General features: G+C 40.2%; 1 protein-coding gene across 3 annotated transcripts in view; it reads left to right on the top strand.

Annotated features, from left to right (window-relative positions):
* Positions 1-17,380, top strand: part of MRPL14 (mitochondrial ribosomal protein L14) — a 38,745-nt gene extending 21,365 nt beyond the window's left edge. Inside the window, exon 3 of one of the 3 annotated variants that reach the window (XM_036765791.1) lies at positions 11,747-12,280. In XM_036765791.1, coding sequence (XP_036621686.1) covers positions 11,747-12,113 — 367 coding nt within the window. In that variant the 3' untranslated portion in view covers positions 12,114-12,280. Of the gene's footprint in view, positions 1-11,746 lie in introns of all 3 variants that reach the window. The other 2 variants (XM_036765792.1, XM_036765793.1) reach the window with 2 other exon arrangements.
* The last annotated feature ends 3,390 nt before the right edge of the window (positions 17,381-20,770 follow it).

Consider the following 20,770-nt stretch of genomic DNA (forward strand, 5'->3'; position numbering starts at 1 on the left):
GACCACGTCACCTTTGTATTCAGTAAACTCCAGTGGCTTTCTTTTTCCTCTAGGATCACATGTAAATTTCTTTGCCTTTTGAAGCTCTTCATAACCTAGTTCCTTCCTACCTTTGCAGGCTTCTTACACCCACTGCATCCAGGGCCATCTCCAGTTGTCCTGATCTATATCTTGCCATTGGACACAGATGGCTCTGGAAGAGAAGTGAGGCTGGTGACTTTGCACAGCCCTCCCTCACTTCAATCCAGTTCACATGCAAGTCATGGCATCACCTTCTTGATGTCATGGTCTTCTGTTTCTTGCCCATGACACATCATCTCAATTTGCCCATTTTCGCTGTCTGTCCTCTGTGCCTGGAACTCTTTTCCTCTTCATCTCTACCTACAGGCTTCCCTGGTTTCCTTCAATTTTTGTGAGAAGCCTTTCTCAGTCCTTTTCAATCTTAGTGCCTTTCTTCTAAAATGATCTGTTCCAGTTAAAAATGTTGTTTGTACGTTGCTTCCCCAATTAGATTATGAGCTCTCTGAGAGCAAGGCCTGCCTTGTGCTTTGCTTAGCCCAGTGCGTGGCACATAGTAGGTGCCTAATAAATGTTTTTTGACTGACCAACCTGCTTTATTATCATAAAAAGTGCTTCTATGAATATTTTTATACAAATGGGACTTTTTTCTCTGTCTTTGATCTCTTTGAGGCATCTGCTATCTAACAGTAGGATCTCTGGGTAAAATGTTTTGAACATCTTAACTCACTTTTCTTTAATAATTCTATGTTTTTAAAAATATATTTTTATTTATTTTATTAAATAGTTCCCAATTATGTGTAAATGATTTTTTTTAACAACATTTAAAAATTTTGAGTTCCAAATTCTCTCCCTTCTCCTCTTACCCCTTCTTCTTGTTGTTGCTATTGCTTGTCCTTCATTCTCGAAGAGGACCATGGCATCAGGGTGGTGATGCCATGACATGCAAGTGAATTGGATTTAAGTAAGGGAGGGCTATGCAAAGTCACCAGCCTCACTTTCTCCTCTGGAGCCACCTGGGTCCACTGGTGAGACATAGACAGGATGACTGGAAATGGCCCTGAATGCAGTGGGAGACCTTGGCCTTTTTAAGATAAGGTCTTTAACTGGTCTTAGTAAGACTGAGACAATGCCCATTCAGTGATCAAGGCCAGGTAAGACGTGAGGCAGAGAATGGCCTCTTTACCTACCCAAAAACCAAATCCGGCTGGGAGGGAAAGACCCCCCAGGGTTTCTGGCCAAAACAGAAACAATTGCTCTTTACATTCACTCTGAGCCAATCAGAACCCAAACAGTGACTAAGTGGGGCTTGGCCTAGGACCTGTTGTTGGCCAATCAATGAGAACCAGAGTGATTTGTCTTTAAGACAATTAAAAATTTGAAAAAAAAAAAGTGGGATCCAAATTTACATTCCTTTGGGCAGAGCATAGGTAAGGCTATGATGCCCTATATGGACAGAGGTAATGGAAAGAGAAACAAAAAAATAGAGAGGGAGAAAAAGAAAGAAAGAAAGCTGCATTGCCCAATTAGCCAGTTCCAATTGGATCACTGGTGGGACAGTTCTTTTCCACTCACGGATGTGGTTGTCTTTCATTCTTCAAGAGGACCATGACATCAGGGAGGAGATGACATGACATGCAAGTGAATTGGATTGAAGTGAGGGAGGGCTGTGCAAAGTCACCAGCCTCACTCTCTCCTCCAGAGCCATCTGGGTCCTGTGGCGAGATATAGATCAGGACAATTGGAGATGTCTCTCTTCCTACCCTAACCACTTCTTCAGAAAGAGGCACTTATATTTCAGTTATACATGTGAGGTCATGCCAAACATTTCCATATTAGCCATGCTACAAAAGAAAATAAAACAATAAAAAGTTTTAAAAAAAAAGTGAGCTTGGGGCAGCTAGGTGGTGCAGTGAATAGAGCATGGGCCCTGGAGTCAGAAGGACGTGAGTTCAAATCCAGCCTTAGATACTTGACACACTTACTAGCTGTGTGACCTTGGGCAAAGTCACTTAAACCCAATTGCCCTGCCTTCTCCCCTCAAAAAAAAAAGTGTGCTTCAGTCTGCATTCAGAGTTCATCAGTTTTTTCTCTGGAGGTAGATAGCTTTTTTTTTTTTTTGTCATAGGTTCTTTGGAATTGTCTTGAGTCATTGTCTTGATCAGAGGAGCTGGGGGAGGGGAGGTTTGTACTCGAAGCCACATGTAGCCCTCTGGGCCCTTAAGTGGGGTCCTTTGATTGAATCCAAACTTCACAGAACAAATCCCTTCAATAAAAGGATTTGTTATGTAAAACATAAAGGCCATACCCAAGGACCTCAAAAGCCACATGTGGCCTTGAGGCCTCAGGTTCCTCCCCCCTGCCCTAAGCCTTTCCCAGTTATCTTCCTTCCAATATTGCTGTTGCTGTGTACGATGCTTTTCTGGTTCTGCTCAGTTCACATAGCATGAATTTATACAAATCTTCCCAGGTTTTTCTGAAAGCCTCCTGCTTGTTATTTCTTACAGCACAGTAGTATTCCATCACAATCATATACCACAGCTTATTCAGCCATTCTCCGATTGATGGGCATCCTCTCAATTTCCAGTTCTTTATTATCACAAAGAGAGTTGCCATAAATATTTTGTGTATGAATAAGTCTTTTTTCCTTTTCTTTGATCTCTTTGGGATACAGACCTAGTAGTGGTTTTGCTGGACCAAAGGTATGCAGTTTTGTAGCCCTTTGGGCATAGTTCCAAATTGTTTTCCAGAATGGCTGGACTAGTTTATGACTCCACCAACCAAGCATTAGTGCCCCAATTTTTCCACATCTCGTCCAGCATTTGTCATTTTCCTCTTCTGTCATGTTAGTCAATTTGATATATCCTTTGGTTGTTTATCAACTTTGGCTCAGCTCCCTATATATTTGAGAAATGAGGCCTTTATCAGAGAAACTTGCATTTTTTTTTCTGTTTCCTCTTTTCCTTCTGATTTTGACTGCATTAGTTTTGATTGTGCAAATGCTTTTTAATTTTGCGTAATCAAAGTGATCTATTTTACTTCCTGTAATCTTCTCTGTCCCTTGTTTGGTTATAAACTCTTCCCTTATTCATAGATTTGACAGGTAAGTTTCTCATAATTTACTTGTGATATCATCCATTTTGACCTTATGTTGGTATATAGTATGAGATGTTGGTCTGTGTATGCCTTGTTTCTGTCAAACTGCTTTCTAGTTTTCCCAGCAATTCTTGTAAAATGGTGACTTCTTACCCCAAAAGCTGGGGTCTTTGGATTTGTTAAACACTAAATTACTATGGCCATTTACTACTCAATATTGTGTACCTAGTGTATTCCCCTGATCTACCACTCTGTTTCTTAGCCAGTACCAGATTGTTTTGATGATTACTGCTTTGTAATAAGTTTGAAATCTGGAACTGCTAGACTGCTTCCCTTTTCATTAATGATACTAGTAATTTGGTTTTCTTTTTTTTTTTAAATCAAATTAACCAGTGGTTTATCTACAGGGTGTTCCTAAAAGGACAACTAGGCAAAAATGCATATTTTCAAGAAATGAAATGATTGACATTTTCAACATTTTATTTAATTGGAATATTAAAAGATAACATCTTCAATGTGATTTCCATCATTTGGGATGCAAAGGTTGATGCACTTTGTAAGATTCACGTGAACTCAATGCAGTAACTCCACATTGCTGTCAATTTTAGCACATTTACTATGCGTTTATGCATTCAATCAAGCGTGTTGCATCTGTGATTTTCATTGAGTACACCTTCTTCTCCTTTAGCATACCCCAGGAAAAGAAATCGCAGAACAGCACAGAGTCTTCGGTGAAATGGTTAATGAGATGTTAATGAGATTTCCTGTGTGTCCAGACTTTAGGGACACCCTGTGTTTTGTGGTTTGTTTTTTCATAACACCAGCTCCCAATTTTATTTGTTAGTTCAGTGGGTTTTTTATTTTCAATTTTTATTAATCTCCTTTCATTTTCAGGATTTCCATTTTGTGTTTAATTGGAATTTTTATTTTTTTAGTTTGTTTTTTTCCAGTTGCAAGCCTGATTCATTGATCTTTCTCTTAGTGATGTGTGCATTTAGAGATACAAATTTTCCTGTAACCACTATGCATCCCATAAATTTTGGAATGTTGTCTCATTGTTGTCATTCTCCGATTATTTCTATGATTTGCGACACACTCATCCTTTAGGATTAGATTATTTAATTTCCATTTTTTTAAATCTGTGCTTCCATGGCCCTTTATTAAATGTAATTTTTATTGCATTATTGTTTGAAAATGGTGCTTTTAATTTCTCTGCTTTTCTATATTTAGTTGTGAGGCTTTTATGCTCTAATGCATGGTTAGTTTTGGTATAGGTTCCATATCCCGCTGAGAAAAAGATGTATTCCTTTCTATTCTCATTCAGTTTTCTCCAGAGGTCTAGCATATCTAATTTTTCTAAAATTCTGTTCATTTCCTTAATTTCTTTCTCATTTTTTTTGTTAGATTTATCTAGTTCTGAAAGGGACAAGTTGAGGTCCTCCACTAATATGGTTTTACTATCTATTTCCTCCTGTAATTTGTTTAACTTTTTCTTTAATAATTTGGATGCTATGCCATTTGGTGCATGTATTTTTAGTACTGATGTTACTTCTTTGTCTCTGGTTGCTTTTAGCAAGATGTAGTTTCCTTGCTTCTCCTTTTAATTAGGTTTGTTTTTGATTTTTGGGGCAGCTTGGTAGCATAGTGGATGGGATGCTGGGCATGGAGTCATCTTCCTGAGTTCATATCTAGCCTCAGGCACTTAGGAGCTCTGTGACCCTGAGTAAGTCACTTAACCTTGTTTCAGTTTCCTCATTTGTAAAATGAGCTGGAGAAGGAAGTGGCAAACCACTTAAGTATCTTTGCCAAGAAAAGCCCAAATGGGGTCATGAAGAGTCAGACATGACTGAAAAACAACTGAAGATTTTTGCTTTTGCTTGTCTGACACCATGAATGCTACTGCTCCCTTTTTTTAAAACTTCATCTAAAGCATAATAGATTCTGCTCCAGCCTCTTGTATGTGTCTCTGTTTCAAGTGTGTTTCTTGTTAACGACATACAGTTGGATGCTGATTTTTAATCCATTCTGCTTTCTACTTTTATCTTCATAGGTGAGCTTATCCCATTCACATTCACAGTTATGATTACTAACACTACATTGCCCTCCATCCTTTTTTTTTCAGTTTATCGTTCTTTCTTTCTCTCTTCATCCTGTTCCTATTCTAAAGTCTGTTTTGTGTTTGATCACTGTCTTCTTTGATCTGCCCTCCCTACTGTCATCTCCTCCTCTCCCCCAACCCCACCCCTCATCCACTTACCCTCCTATGTCCTTGTTGGGTAAGATAGATATCTATTACCAGTTGCGTACTTATGTATATTCCCTCTTTGAACCAATTTAGGTGTGAAGAGGGTTTAAGTATTGCCTTTCCCACAACCCCCCTTTCCATTTTATTCATTCTTCTTCTCGCTTATCCCTTTTACCAGGCCATCTCTCTTTCTCACCTATCCATTTTTTTATGTCGTCCCATCATAATTGACTCACTCCCACACTCTTTTTCTATGTTGAATCCTTCCAACTGCCCTAATAATGATAAGTTCTTGGGAAGACACGTGTCATCTTCACATATAGAAAGGTACACAGTTTAACCTTATGGAATACCTTTTGATTTCTCTTTCATGTTTACCTTTTTATGCTTTTCTTTAGTCTTGTATTTGAAAATCAGATATTCTATTCAGCCCTACTCTTTTCATCAGGGATGTTTGAAAATCCTCTATTTCATTAATTATCCATTTTTTTCCACTTGAAGGACTATATTCAGTTTTTCTGGGTACGTTATTCTGGGTTGTAATCCTTGCTCTTTTTGCCTTCTGGAATATCATATTCCAGTCCTTCTGCTTCCTTAATGTGGTAGCTGCTAAATCTTGTGTAATCCTGACTGTTGCTTCACAGTATTTGAATGGTTTATTTCTTATTGTTTTAAATATTTTCTCTTTGGTCTGGTTGCTCTGGAATTTGGCCATAATATTCCTGAAAGTTTTCATTTTGAGATCTCCTTAAGGTAGTGATTGGTGGATTCTTTCAATTTCTAGTTTGCCCTCTGGATTTAGGATATCAGGCCTATTTTTCTTGATAATTTCTTGAAACATGTGTCTATATTCCTTCTTTGATCATGACTTTTAGGTAATCCAGTAATTCTTAAATGATCTCTCCTGGATGTCTTTTCCAATTCATTTTTTTCCTCCAATAAGATATTTCAAATTTCCTTCAGTTTTTTTTCATTCTTTTGATTTTGTTTTATTTCTTGATGTTCCATGGAGTCATTAGCTTCCACTTACCCAAATCTGAGTTTTAAGGAATTATTTTCTTCAGTGAGTTTTTGTACCCCTTTTTCTATTTGGCCAATTCTGTTTTTTAAGGTGTTATTTTTTGTGTTTCTTTTACCAAGCTGTTAATTGTCTTTTCATTGTTTTCTTACTTTCATTTTTCTGCCTATTTTTTTCTCTTCTACTCTTATTTGAATTTGAAAATAATTTTTTAGCTCTTCCAGGAATTCTTGTTGAGCTTGTGTCCAATTCACATTTCTCTTTGAGGCTTTGCTTGTAGCTGTTCTGACTTCATGGATTTCTTTTAAGTTTGTGTTTTGATCTTCCCTGTCACCATAGTAGCTTTTTATGACTTTTGTTGTTGTTGTTGTGTTCTCATTTTTCCACTTTATTTCTTGATTTGGAACTTTATGTTATGTTATGTTCTCTTTTCGAAGGGGCGGGGGTAGGGCTCTATCTTAAGGTTCAGGCTTTTTTAAACTGCTGTTTTCAGAGTTAGTTTGGAGGTTTTGGAATGTTTTGGTGCTTCCAACATGGGCTGATCTGGGGAGAGGTATGGTCACTGCTTTCTTGGTCTGCACTCTGGTCTTTAATCAGTAAGGGCCCCAATCCCTTGGGATTGGAATCAGTGTTCCTCAGGATCCCTGATCCCTTGGGGCTAGAAGTGATTCTGCTCCTCAGGGCTTCCATTGCCTCTCCTCTCCACCCCTGAACTGTGAATGAAAATGCCCCTCTTCACCCTTGAACTGTGATCCAGAAGTTGGTATTGTAACAAACGAAAAAACCCTGAGAGACAATAATTCTGTGTAATCAGTAATCAACTTATTAATTAGGCTAGCTAATAACCAACTCCCAATGGAGATAGTGAATGCCTTAAATACCTTTGTAAAAGGGAATGCCCCTGATAAGTGAAAATCAACCCCGATTGGTGGACATTTAATGAGGAGGTGGGCTAGAAGTCTTTAGCTCCTCCTGCTGAGAATGTGGCTTGATCAAAAGACTCAACTGTTTCCAACAATCTGGACAGGGGAATCTATCTCCATCCAGTCCACTCTGGTTGGTTTTCTCCTTCATGAGCTGGGTTACCCAAAACTCTAATGGAGGGGTACTAGGACAGGGGCTGTTCTTGGGACAAGAACTCAACCCAGAACTGGATTCTAAAAAGAAGTAAGGTCCCCTAGTTGAGTGGGGTGTGGCCCACAATCAAAAAAGCATGGTCCCCAAGGGTTAGAGGTAATCTCAATCAGCCATGGCCTTTAAAGGCTGACCTTCCACAGGAGCTGGTCCTCAAATGAGGAAATAAAGGAGAAAAAGCCTAGATCCCCAGATAGTAATTGATTATTAATATAATAGTAAAATAACTTCTCTCATTCCCCCCTTTGATTCTTTTAAGGGACATAGTCTCCTCAATGAATCACTGAGGCAAATTGGATGAAGTGACTTGCCCAGGGTCACACAGCTAGTAAGTGTCTGAGGCCGGATTTGAACTCAGGAAGGTGATTCTTCATGACTCCAGGCTAGGCTTTCTATCTACTGTACCACCTAGCTGCAGTGACACCTGTGTTGTTTTGGGCTAGAAGAATGTCTTACTCTGACCTCACATTGTCTGTCTTTCCAGGATTTGATTTGAAAAGTTATTTTAAAGTTGTTTGGAAGGGAATGTTGGAAGAGCTCAGCTGAGTGCTTCTTTACTCCACCATCTTGGCTTGATTCCTCCATATTGTTTTAGAAGATCAATTGGATGAATTCTCAGCTCCACCAATAGTTAGAATGAGCTTACCTTTCCCCAGCCCCTCCAACATTGACTGTTTTTTTTTTTTAATCTTTTCTGTTTACCAGGTATGAGAAAAATTTTTGGTTGTTTTAATTTGAACTTCTCTTAATATCAATTTTGAGTATTTTTTCATATGCTTGTTATGAGTGTTTTATTTTTTACATTACTGTCTTGTTCTTAAAAAGCATATAGTTCCCACTGTATCCCTGCATCCTTTCCCCACCAGAGAGGCGTCCCTTATAAAAAGAAGAAAAGCGAAGAAAAAACAGTTTAACAAAACTCACGATTGTATCAAAAAAGTCTAATTCTGTAAGTAGTTCTTCACATCCAGGCTCTCCCACCCCTTTATGAGAAGTGGGGGAAGTGTCTTCTCATGTCTTTTCTTGGTGGTAAAAGCAGCATTTAGTTTCAGTTGGTGGTGGTTCTGTCCATTTTCATCATGCATATTGTTTTCTTGGCTCAACTTAGCTCCCTTTGTATCAGTTCATATGTCTTTCCATGCTTCTCTATATTTATCATATTTCTGTTCCTACACTACATTCATGAACTGCACTTGAGCCTTTCCCCAGTCATTGGCCAATTACTTTTGCTTCCAGTTTTGTACTATAACATAAAAGTGCTGCAATGAATATTTTTGTATAAATGCACCATTCCTTCTGGCTTTTTTAACCTTTTCTGTGGTATATGCCTAATAGTGGGATCACTGGATGAAAAGGTACGAGCATGTTAGTCATTTTACTCTAATAATGCAAAATTGTTTTTGTGCCCAGTTGGATGAATTCAGAACTCAGAAATGGTGCACAAGTGTGCCTTTTCACAGTCCCTTCAACATTGACTATTCCTGCTTCTTTGCCAGTTTGGTGGGTGTGAGACAAACCTTAGATGCTTTGATTTGTATTTCATATTAGTGCTTTGAAGTATCTTTTTTTTTATCATATGGTTGTTGACATTTTTTTCACTGCCTCATATCCTTTGACCATTTGTCCATGAGATTTTTATAGGATTTTTGATGCAACTATTTTCCCTTCAGGTAATTTTTCAACTGAATACATAAGGATGTTTTCCTTTGAGCATTCCTTTAAATTCAAGAACTTCAGCAGGTTTAATTTTTTCTTGCTAGAAATCTTCAGGCTTCTGTTAGAAACTTAGCTATTTGGAACTCAGCAGAGGTGTAGGAATGAGGTGAGTTTATGGGTAGGAGAATAGGTGAGAATATTGAAGGTCTGAAGAAGGATGGTGAATATTGGATTGAGCTGGATGGTTGGGGTTAGAGGTGAGGGCGGCATAGGAAGGAAGCCAAGTTCAGATACCAGGCTGAACTAGAGTTTGATCAGCTCAAGATGATGCTGGTATATTGAGGATCTTGATTTTATGATCAGGGGTATAGATCATAGCACCTCTGTGATTTGAAAAAAAAATTTGAGAGCTGCTATGGCCAACTGTCTCCTTCACACTTAGCTGTCTTGGTCCTCACCCAAGTCTGTGCTTGGGTAAACGTAGTCGGTACTGGCCAGCACTTAACACTGTGTTAGCATAGCCTTTGAGAACCCAGGGTCATCTTCATGTCATGAGGAAGTATGAGAGGAGTGCTGTAGTGGTAGGGTCGTGATGGAAATGATCATGAAAATAGTTGCCATTTGTCTAGCAGTTAAGGTTTACAAAGCACTTTACATCCATTATTCCATTGAATAGATAATGCTAATATGTGAATGGCAGTTGGGTATGTGACATTGAGCTGGAGAGGTAGTGGTAGAGGGATTTTATTTGGGAGCATTTATTGCTGGAGTTGAGTATACAATAGAAGTTCTGTACTCAATCATTCACATTTCTAAAACATTTTAAGTTTCTAAAGTGTCTGTTTTCCAAGAACCCTGTGAGGCCGATTATTTATTTATCATGAAACCTGCCTTGCTTTATTCAGAAGTATTGGTGAGTGGGGCTTGGTGTTTTACAGTCACCTGGGGACTTTTTCCAGACCTCTTCTTTCCCTCTACTCTGCCCCCCACCCCCAATACTGTTTTCCTTCTTGCCTACTTCACAGTGTTGTCTTGAGGAAAACACTTTATAAACTTGAAAAAGCTATATAAAAGAGCTATTATTATTACAAAAAAGTAGAAATTGGGAAGAAAAGGTGAAGAACCGTATGTGAACATACTCTCCTCTGGCATGAGATTCAGTGTTTGGTTTTTTTTAGTACATCCATCGTCTCATTTAATAGTTAATAAGTGAATGAGAGAAGGGCTCATGAAATTGGACTGAGAGGAGATGGTACAGTAACAGGAATGCAATTTGAGAGCATGCACTGCTGAAATGACTGAAAAACTGGCAACCTAATTGAGGAGCTAGTGAACTTAAAGAGTCCAAGTTCTTTATTGTATTAGGAATATCTACTTTGCTGGTGCTTCAAGGTTGCCTATTGGTGCACTTTCTCCCAGGCTGAGGTCAGTGATTTCAGTACTCAATGGGGATCTTAGAAGTCATGTCAATGGGTGAGGAAACTAAGGTACAGAGAAGTTATGCCACTTGCTTAGTCACATAGATAAGTTTCAGGAGCTCAAGGCTCATGATCAAGGATTCTGATTCCAAGTCTGCAGCTGCTGTGTAGCAAAGGTATGAGAAGTGACGGTGTCTAGAGGAATCCCTCTAAGGGTTGGCATTTGGAAGAGAGAGTGTAGACTTTTCTCTAAAGTGATAGATCTTAGCAATTTGGTTGGGAAGTTTTTCAGGGTAATTTTACTTTTTTTAGTTCTTTAAAATTTGATCTCAGGAAAGGAAGTCTTTGAAATTGGACTGGACTGAAGACACTTTACAATAGACAAGTCTGGTTCATTTTAAAACTAATCTAAAGGCATTGCTGAGTTCCTTAGCTGGAGAGCTTTTTCTCACCTCTAACAAGTTGGGACTTTGAACATTGAACAGAGGACTTTAGATTGTTGGACTAAAGTGACTTCGGTATTGACATGTAAGAGAAAAAGAATGGCCTAGTAGGTAGAGAATGGGCATCAGAGTCAGGAAGACTTGAGTTCAAATCCTACCTCTGACATATTTGGCAAGTCATCCTCTCAGTGCCCCAACCCACTCTCTTAAGACTAGGTTACAGAGAAGGTACAGAGCTTCATAGGTAGCAGGAGTTTCTGTACCAGTGCAGGAAGTTTTCTCTACCAGTGAAATCATAGGTTAGTATCTCCCCACTCCCACCCCCACCCACCACACACCCTAGATCAAGCAAATAGAGGCAGCATGGTACAGTGGATAGGATTTTGACCATGGAGTCAGAAAGACCCAGGTTCAAATCCTGCCTTTGACATTTTTTAGCTGTGTGACTAAGTTTGGAGGTAGAACTTTCCAATCCCTACACTGTGAGCATGAACAAAGAGGTGCTAGTATATACCTTCTGGTCACAAACTGAATCTTTCTTTTAGTCTTCGGGGGAAAATCGGGGTTGAATTATGAACCAGGGAATTTATTGCTAATATGCAGCCTTCACCTTGGGACCGCCTAGATCAGTTAGTAATGAGTAAGACCGTCAGGCTTCCGAGGATTGCTTCTTGGAAGACGGTGTCTAATTTTACATTGTTTTCTCCCCTCTTTCCAGCACCTCAGAGGCCCTTGGAGCAATACAGAAGATGACGAGAGTGCGTGTGGTAGACAATAGTGCCCTAGGGAACACCGCATACCACCGCCCCCCGCGGTGCATCCACGTCTACAATAAGACTGGCGTGGGCAAGGTGGGAGACCGGATCCTGCTGGCCATCAGGGGGCAGAAGAAGAAGGCCCTCATTGTGGGGCACCGAATGCCTGGGCCCCGAATGACACCGAGGTTCGATTCAAACAACGTAGTCCTCATCGAGGACAATGGCAACCCAGTGGGTACCCGCATCAAGGTACCAATTCCCACGAGTCTCCGGCGGCTGGAAGGCGAGTATTCCAAAGTGCTTGCCATCGCCCAGACCTTCGTATGAGAGGCCAGGGACTCTGACTGCAGGAGGTGCTCTTGGAGGGAGACAATTCACAGAGCAGTCCCCAACTAAGAATAGGACTTGGGGAAAAGGGAGCATTTTCCCCTTCTTCCTTCTTCCCCCAGGAGGGAGGGAGAAGCAAATTCTGTGAAGTAATAAAAATATTTTATGTATATTTTCTTTGACACTTTTTAGCCACGTGGCACTATATAATGGTCTCCTTGGGATTTCCTGGGGCATGCCTTAGTTTTGTATCTTGCTCATTCAGGAAGTCTGTCCCCGGGGGTATCCTTGGCCTTGAACTTTATTCAGGGAACCTCCGGGTGTTTTGAAGAATAGTATCCCCTTCCTTCCTTCCTTCCTTTGTATTTTGAGCCTTTGGGGGGTCTCATAGGAGCAGTAGCCATTTTGCTTTGCAGTATTTGAGCACAGGTGAGGAGGAGCAGTCTAATTAGTTCATTTATTGCATCCTTCGCGAAAGTGTGGTGTCACCCTTGTAGCGGCTGCTGCTAAGCAGGCTCTCCATTTATTGTTCTCCGAACTGGTTTAAGGAGGTCTGTGGGGAAGTGGAAGAGATGGTGTATCCTAGAGTGGAGGAAAGGTCACCTGGGTTGCTCTCAGCCTGGTCCCTGAAGCACACGCCCATGTGTGCTCTAGTCCCCTGCATTTGAGTTCCAGCTGGCCTCCGGCTTTGAGGGTGGTGGTTCTAGGCCCAGGGCAGCTGTATCCTTCCCAGGGAGGACTGCTGCCCTGCAGCTACCACCTTATTTCTTGGAGCTATCACTCATAACTTCCTCTTGTCCTTTACGTCGGCTGGAAGTATTTTTTACCCTCATATACTCATCGTGTTCAGACTTAGCATTTCATGCCCCTTTGTTTTCTCCACCCTGTCTTCTTCCTTCAGCTTGGTTTGGTAATAACTGATGTTGAGGCTTTCCAAAGCCAGTCTGAATAACTCTTGTCCCTTTCTCTGACTTCCCATGAACTCAGCCTCCTCTCCCAAGGTTTTCTTTGCTGACCTCACGGCGGCTGTGGTTTCAGCAGGATAGGGCAGCCGGAGCCCTTTCCCCATCGGTGACGCAGTCGCCTGTAATACACAGCCCAGAATAGCCTCAGCTTTGCTTTTCTTCCAGCTGTCCTATCACTTTGCAAACTGGAATCTAATTTGCTGTCCACTTTCCCTATGCTTGCTCTTAGCTGGTACAGCTTTCTCTTGCCCATGAAATATTTATAATTGCAGATTGTGTTTCTTGGTGTTTATAAACTTGCCCTTTTTTTCCCCTCCATCGCTTGAAGATGTGTATCTTATCCTCTAATCTTCCTAGGTATATCCATGTTATTGCTGTCTCCTTGAAGCTATACTCAGCTGTTCCCACAATTGGAATCTCCCTTTCAGGTCACCCCCAAAGTCTGATGCTGGTTACCTTAGTGAGTGAGAACAGAGAGCTCTAAAACTGTGCCAGGATCATGGGCTTGACCCTTGGATGGGCACTAACTGCATCACCACAGCGCTTGAGCTTTCCTCGGGCTGCTTTGGTTCAGAGAGCCATGATGGAGATTACCTGTTGCCCTAATACATGCTTTGCATAGATCCTTTATTTTTCTTTTCTTTAAAAAACCTGTAGATACATTTTATTTTGCCATAGACACTTCCCAACAAACAGCCAAGCAAATCTCACAAAGTAAACTCCTTGAAAAGAAGCTCATTTATCAGTGGCTAACAGAAAGAAGAGATGTGTCCTTTGACTTTGACAGTGTGCTGTTTACCCTGACCATTGAATTTGACCAGAATTTTGTTGCCTTCTAGTGTTGGCTTTATTCACATTGTTGTGGTCATTGTGTCTGTTGTTCTTTTATCCTGGCTTGCACCACTGCACCTAGGTTACCTAGTGCCTTTTAAAGTTTTTCATGTTCATCATTAATCATCGTTCCTTTTTTTTGAGGGGGGAAGGCAGGGCAGTTGGGCTTAAGTGACTTACCCAAGGTCACACAGCTAGTAAGCATGTCACGTGTCTGAGGTCAGATTTGAACTTGGGTCCTCCTGACTCCAGGGTTGGTGCTTTACTCACTGGGCCACCTAGCTGTCCCAATCATCATTCCTTAAGGCATAGTAATAAACCATATTCTCATACACCATAATTTATTTTTCTGTTTCCATCGTCCTTGGGCACATTCTGTTTCTAGCCTTTAGTTATCACAACTAATGCTTTTACGCAATTCCTTTTGGCTCTGCTTCTTGCCATAGCTGTGCCAGTAGAAGAGTGACCCTCAGCAGTTCAATGTAGCCAGCCTTATAAAGCCTCCACTCTGTGCCTGGTGTGGAGATAATAGAGCTGAAAGCTGGCAAGCCCTTTGCCCTTAAGGACACTCTACTGGGAAGGAGGTGGGGCGCAACATGTACACAAGTATATGTCATGATAAAGGCAAAGAAAAGATCTAGACAAAGTTCTCTTAAGAAAATTTCAGGAGGGAGACTTTCTGTTGTAGGAAATTGGGAAGGGCCTCCGGGAGGAGGTGACATTCAAACTGGACCTCGAAGGATAAAGATGGTATCAATATGTAGACAGAAATGTGTAAAGAAAGGGTATACGTATTAGTGAGGAGGGCTGGTGAGATGAGATGACTCCTAGTCCAGTTTTGGTGGAACGCAAAGTATATGAAGTAGGGAGTAATGAGAATTGAGACAGGAAAAGGAGGTTGGAGCCAGGTTGTGAAGCCCTTTTATTCTATCTAGACAGAAGGATTCCTTTATTCTGTTGGCAATAGTGAGTCACAGAAGGTTTTCTTAGCAGTGGAATGAGACACCAATGAGAAAGTGAGGTCCATCAGGGTAGAGGGAGACCACGGTGCAGTAGAATGTGTAAGGTAAGAGTAATTGAGGGTCACAAGTCCTGGATTTGAATCTCAGGCCTGCCACTTATAATGACTGTGAGGGAAACTCACTTCAATCTCTGCCTCATTTTCCTCCTTTGTGAAAGTGGGGTGGGGATAAATTATACCTGTAGTATTTTTAAGGGCAGCTAGGCAGTGCAGTGGATAGAGCACTGAGCTTGGAATCAGGAACTCCCATCTTCAGGAGTTCAAATATGCCATCAGACACTTAGCAGCTGTGTGACCTTAGGCAAGTCACTTAACCCTGTTTGCTTCAGTTCCTCATCTGTAAAATGAGCTGCTGGAGAAGGAAATGGCAAACCACTCCACTTTCTCTGCCAAGAAAACCCCAAATGGGGTCACAGAGTCGGACATGACTGAACAACAAAAGTATTTTTAGGTCATGGAGTTTTTGTGAGGATCAGATGAGGTAATTAATGTGTGTTAACTATTTGCAAATTCTAATTCACCAACTGTGAGTTTTTAGTAATAGTAGTAATAATATTCATTTGCTGAGCCCAAGAATAGATAGCTGTTAGAATGAACATAGTATTTTTCTTTTAAAAAATAAAATTTTATTACTGTTTTAAAAAATTATCTCATTTCCCTGTGACTGACATCCTTTCCCTAATTCTTTGGAGTAGAAACAACTATAGTTAAGTGCAGTAGACCAACACTTTGGCCATGTCTGACAGTGTAAACATGGTATTTTTCTAACTGTTCATCTGGGTGTCTTAATTAAGTCACACTACCTGTCTTAAAAACACCTTGTGTGTGAGCTGAGCTCTCAGCCTCGTATTCTTGTGTCCTGTACTTTCTTAGCCCTTCTCCTGACGCTGACTCTTGTCCTGTCCTTGCTTGAGCTATTGTGAATTCTTATTTTCCACTTAAAGTTGTATGACATTGGAATCAGCTGCTTTGCTGGAATCCAGATCTGTCCTAGCAGCTTTTCCTCCCACTAATTTTGATTTTGTGGTTTTTATTCCTTTGCACCATCCTGGTGCTTATTGATCGTGGTTCATTTCTCAGCATGGGGACTGATTTTCTCTCCACATTGTTTTTCTGAGCATTTTCCCAATTCTCTTGGACTTTCAGTTGGCAAAGGGGTTGACAGATTTGTTTCTCCATTTTCATCATCATACAAGGTTTCAATGATTCCCAGTAATTCCCAACCTTAGTTGGAGTTTCATACCCTGGAGTTATAATAAGAGGCTCTCCCTTTACATATAGTGTCTTCTGAGCTGCCTTGGGATAGATATCTTCTGATGAGCTTGAACATTGAGTCCTCTGAAGTGGTTGTATGTATTTGAATGTTTGTTCTTTGTTTTTTTTCCTCTTTTTCTTATCTTTATCATTCATTTAAAACAAATTCAAGTTTCAAATTCTCTCCTCTTTCCTCTCCCCCATCCATTGAGAAGGCAAGTAATATGATACCAATTATGCATGCAAAGTGTATTCCCATATTAGCCATGTTGCAAAAAAACAAAACAAAACCTAATAATAAAAAGCAAGAAACATAAAGAAAGTGTAAAAAGTATGCTTCAGTCTCTATTCAGAATTCATCAGATCTCTTTCTGAAATCCAATTCTGAAATTGCATTCTTCGAAGTGCAAATATTTGCATGCAATATGATTCCAGCCCAATGGAAGTATGCCCTGTGAATTGGAATACATATGACTACAGTAGGAGATTCATTGTTCGCACTAATCAAGACCTAACTGAATTAGCCAGTTTTACAGCTGAGGGAACTAAGGCTCACAACTTTTAAGAGGTCCAGGTGCCACAATGACTGGTGAGACTTAGAATTGAATGCTGGTCTTCTGACTTGAGCCGCATTGTTCTTTCCATTAACATTCTTTATTTGATGGGTTTCCATGGTCAAAGCATCCCTCACCAAGAAGCCACCCTACTAGTGATAAGCCTCTCCTACTTAGCTAACTAAGCTGGTTCTCTGAAGCAGATTTGGTCTGTCACTGGGAGCATAGTCGAAGTCTTTCCAGCCCTTAGAATCTTCCAAAGCTTGTACTCCATGGGCATGGCCTTGGAGAAGCCAGAGTCTCCTTTATACCATTATCAGGGTCAAATTTATGACACTTTTCCTCAGTAAAAATGCCCATATCATCTGTGTATGACTGCTTTTTGAAATGTGAATTAAAGTTAATTTTTGTTTTGAGATTTTGTGATACCACCTCCAGAGATGACTAGGACACCCTCTGGTACTGTGAAAGCAGGATTGCAATCTGTTTCAAACTAAATATGGCACATGCCAAATATAGCCACCATTGGGTGACTGAAGACCTGATTATCTAGTTTAAATGCTGGTCATTTGTGTTCTACTTCTGTGCACCCTCACCTTTAGACTTTAACACCTTCACCAGAAAGTGGATTGGGGTGGGGGTGGGTAGTGGGGAGTGTGGGGGTCAGCATGGTATAGCGGAAGGAGCACTGGATTAGGAGTCCAAAACGCCTGGGTTCTAGTCTTAACTCTGCTGCTAATTTGCTGTCTGGTTTTAAGCAATTTACTTTCCCTTTCTAGGCTTCAGTCTCTGAAAAAATGAGGATATTGGGATTAAATAAACTCTGAGATATCTGCCAGTTCTAATATTCAAGGATTTTAAGATTTCAAATTGGCCAGTTTCATCTGACTACCCTCCATCTGTGACAGTGACACCTTCTGACCCTCTGTCTGGAAGATATTCAGTTGCTATCATTTTCCAGTAGTGGAGATGGGTTATACTGGTGCATACACACACATCCAGTCAGATCCCTTTGTGACTATAACATGCATTTCCACCATGACTGGACTTAGCTACTGGTATAACCCAAGACACTGGAAGAGTTTTTCTTTGTATGTTGGCCTCATTAGCATCCTTTTCCTCACCAGCTGAGCTAATTAATTAGCCTTTTAAAATTTCAGCTTTGGTTAAAAGGTTTGGTGCAGAAGAAGACTGAAACTGAATTCAAATGAAGTTCTTGGTTTGCCTGTGTGTGGATTTCAGTTGTCTAGGCTTAACTCCTAACAAATGATTTGGAGCTTGTTATATATTTCTACAATGAATTTCCTGAAGATCCTTTGCTGTATAACATCTGTGTGTAGAACTTCTTTTTAGAATTAGTATAGAACTCTTTGGTCTTTTAGTATGGAACGCAGTCAACATTGCTATTGTTTAAAAAAAATGTTAATTGTGTTTTAACTTCCATTGAAAAATACACATATTCAAGTATATAAACAAGTACATGAGAAGAGACCCCCCCCAAAATGATCACGAAAGATGAAACAAGCAGCGCCTCCCCCAAGAGATTGTAAATGATTGTAATAAGTACCTGTTTGCCTGTTGTTTTTCCCCCCAATTAGCCAGATTACAAAAACAAAACAAGACAAAAAACAAAAATAAATAGGATTATGTTTTTCATCATGAGTCCTTTGGAATTGTCTTAGATCATTGTATTGATCAGAATAGCTAAATCCTTCATGGTTGAACATTGTTACAATATTGCTGTGTACAATGTTTTCCTGGGTCTTCTTCCTTCACTTTTGTATCAGTTCATATAAATCTTCTAGGTTTTTCTGAAACCATCCCCCTCCCCCCCGTCATTTCGTATAGCACAGTAATATTCCATCACAATCATACCACAACTTGTTCAGCCGTTCCTCAATTGATGAGCATCCCCTCAATTTCCAGATCCTTGCTGCCACAAAAAGAGCTGCTATAAAGATTTTTGTACAAGTAGGTCTTATTCCTTCTTATTTGATCTCTTTGGGATTCAGACCTAGTAGTGGTATTGCTGGGTCAAAGAGTATGCACAATTTTATAGCCCATTGAGTATAGTTTCAAATTTTAACACTGGAATCTTCATGGACTCAGTTCTTTTTCCCCCCTAGCTTCTCCTCAGATGTAAACGATCACTTTTGTCTGTTCCTTAACTTGATTTTAAACAGGCATCTGAATATTGTAAAAAAAAAATACTCAGTTATTTGAACTCTAAGGCTAAAATCAAATTGGAAATGAACTTCTTGTTTTCCATGTGTGTGATTCTTTGAGCTGGGGCTTCTACCTACAAGCTAGTGGGAGCTGCACTGTTTGTGGGAGCAGCTAAATCTTTGGCCTGGTTGAGGAGGTGGATTGTTAACCCCTCTTGCTGCTATAAATGTACTTACCTTTTTAGCTGTTCTTTCTCCCTTTTGTTGTCATAGGGAAAAGACTCTAGTTGTGTTTTCTCCCTTTCCTTTCCTTACTCCAGATCAGGGACAAACAGGTAATTCATTTCTAGGACCCTGAAAGACCCTGTTTACTTTGTTAACTTTTTGAGAAGGGGAGGAAGGGAGGAGAGAAGGAGGAAGTATAGGAGCATGGTGTCCTGGAGCCATCTCATAGACAGAATGAGTGGGCCTTTTGTTTTCTTTAATGATAAAGGGGTGAGTCTTCAGGAAGGTAGCAGACTGGACTTAGTCTGGAAGACCTGAGTTCAAATTCTGCTTTGTACACTTACTAGCTATGTGATCCTGACAAGTTGTATATCCTCCTTCTGCCTTAGTTTTCCTTATCCCCAAGATGGGGAGAGTATCAGTAATACCTTGGTATATTGGTTTTGTGAGGCTCTGGTGAGGTAGTGCACGAAGAGCTATGTAAATGTCAGCTACTATTATTATTAAATACATTTTCTTACTTGGTCACCATTTCTACAGATATTTGGTTCTCATTGTGACCAAGGGCATGGGTTTTCTTTGGCTGGCTAGAGGTAAGGTACAGTCTGTGATGGGGAACAGTTTTTTCAATCCAAAGCTATGCCATTAATTACCATGTAACTGTGGACAAGTGACTTCCCCTATGTGAGACGAGAAATTTGGACTTAAGTAATATCTGAGATCTCTCTAGCTCTAAATCCTAGGAATACTTTTCTGGGGCTCCAGATGCACTAGGACAGGGGTGGGGAACCGGTGGCCTTGAGGTAGCATTAAGACTAAGGTGTGGTGTCTGTGGTGTGTGGGAGGGCTGGGTTTGACTTGGCTTTTTATTGCCTCTGTCATGCCATGATCTGAAATCACCTCTCCCTATCCTAGCTAATTAGAACTTGTCCTTGATGGAAGAGGAGGGTTTTAATAGGTACAGATAAGAAGGAAGTACATTCTTAGTTTGTGCAAACATACGGAGATAACAGATAGGTCCAGATCAAAGAACAGCTAGTAATCAAATTTTTCTTTAGTGTGGAGTGTGTGAAGGTTAATAATATGAAATAAACCTAGAAAGGTGGACTGGCACCTGATTGTGGAAGGCTTTAAACACTAGTAAGGAATTTCATGTTCAGAAAATCCATGTGCGCTTTCTTAGAGTGAAACTATTAAAGTCATACAACTTTTCAGTTCACCTTCTCTTCATGTTACACAGAGAAAGGCTTTGATGCCTTCTTTTTCTAAAACCAACATAATGGAGAGAGCGTTGAACCCTAATTTAGGTGCTAGTCCTCATTCTGCTGTTAACTAATAATGACCTTGGCCACTACCAAGTCAGTACCCCAGTCTGAGCCTCAGTTTCTTAAGCTGACATTCAGTGCTTCTAAGGAGCTTAACAAGTGGAGTATTCTAGTAGAAAATTCCCTGTAGTAAGAGTTCTTTTTTTTTTTTAGCAATACTTTCATTCTATTTGAATTTTTTTTCTTTGCAGGGAAAACATGCATTTTACAGTATCCATAAACACCTCAATATGTTTACACTGATTTGTGAACTCTGTACATTATGGAATGTTGGAATATTCATCAGACCCAATGCAATATGCAACAACAGGAAAAAA

The sequence above is a fragment of the Trichosurus vulpecula genome, chromosome 7 (assembly GCF_011100635.1).
Source record: "Trichosurus vulpecula isolate mTriVul1 chromosome 7, mTriVul1.pri, whole genome shotgun sequence".
In the NCBI taxonomy this organism is placed as follows: domain Eukaryota; kingdom Metazoa; phylum Chordata; class Mammalia; order Diprotodontia; family Phalangeridae; genus Trichosurus; species Trichosurus vulpecula.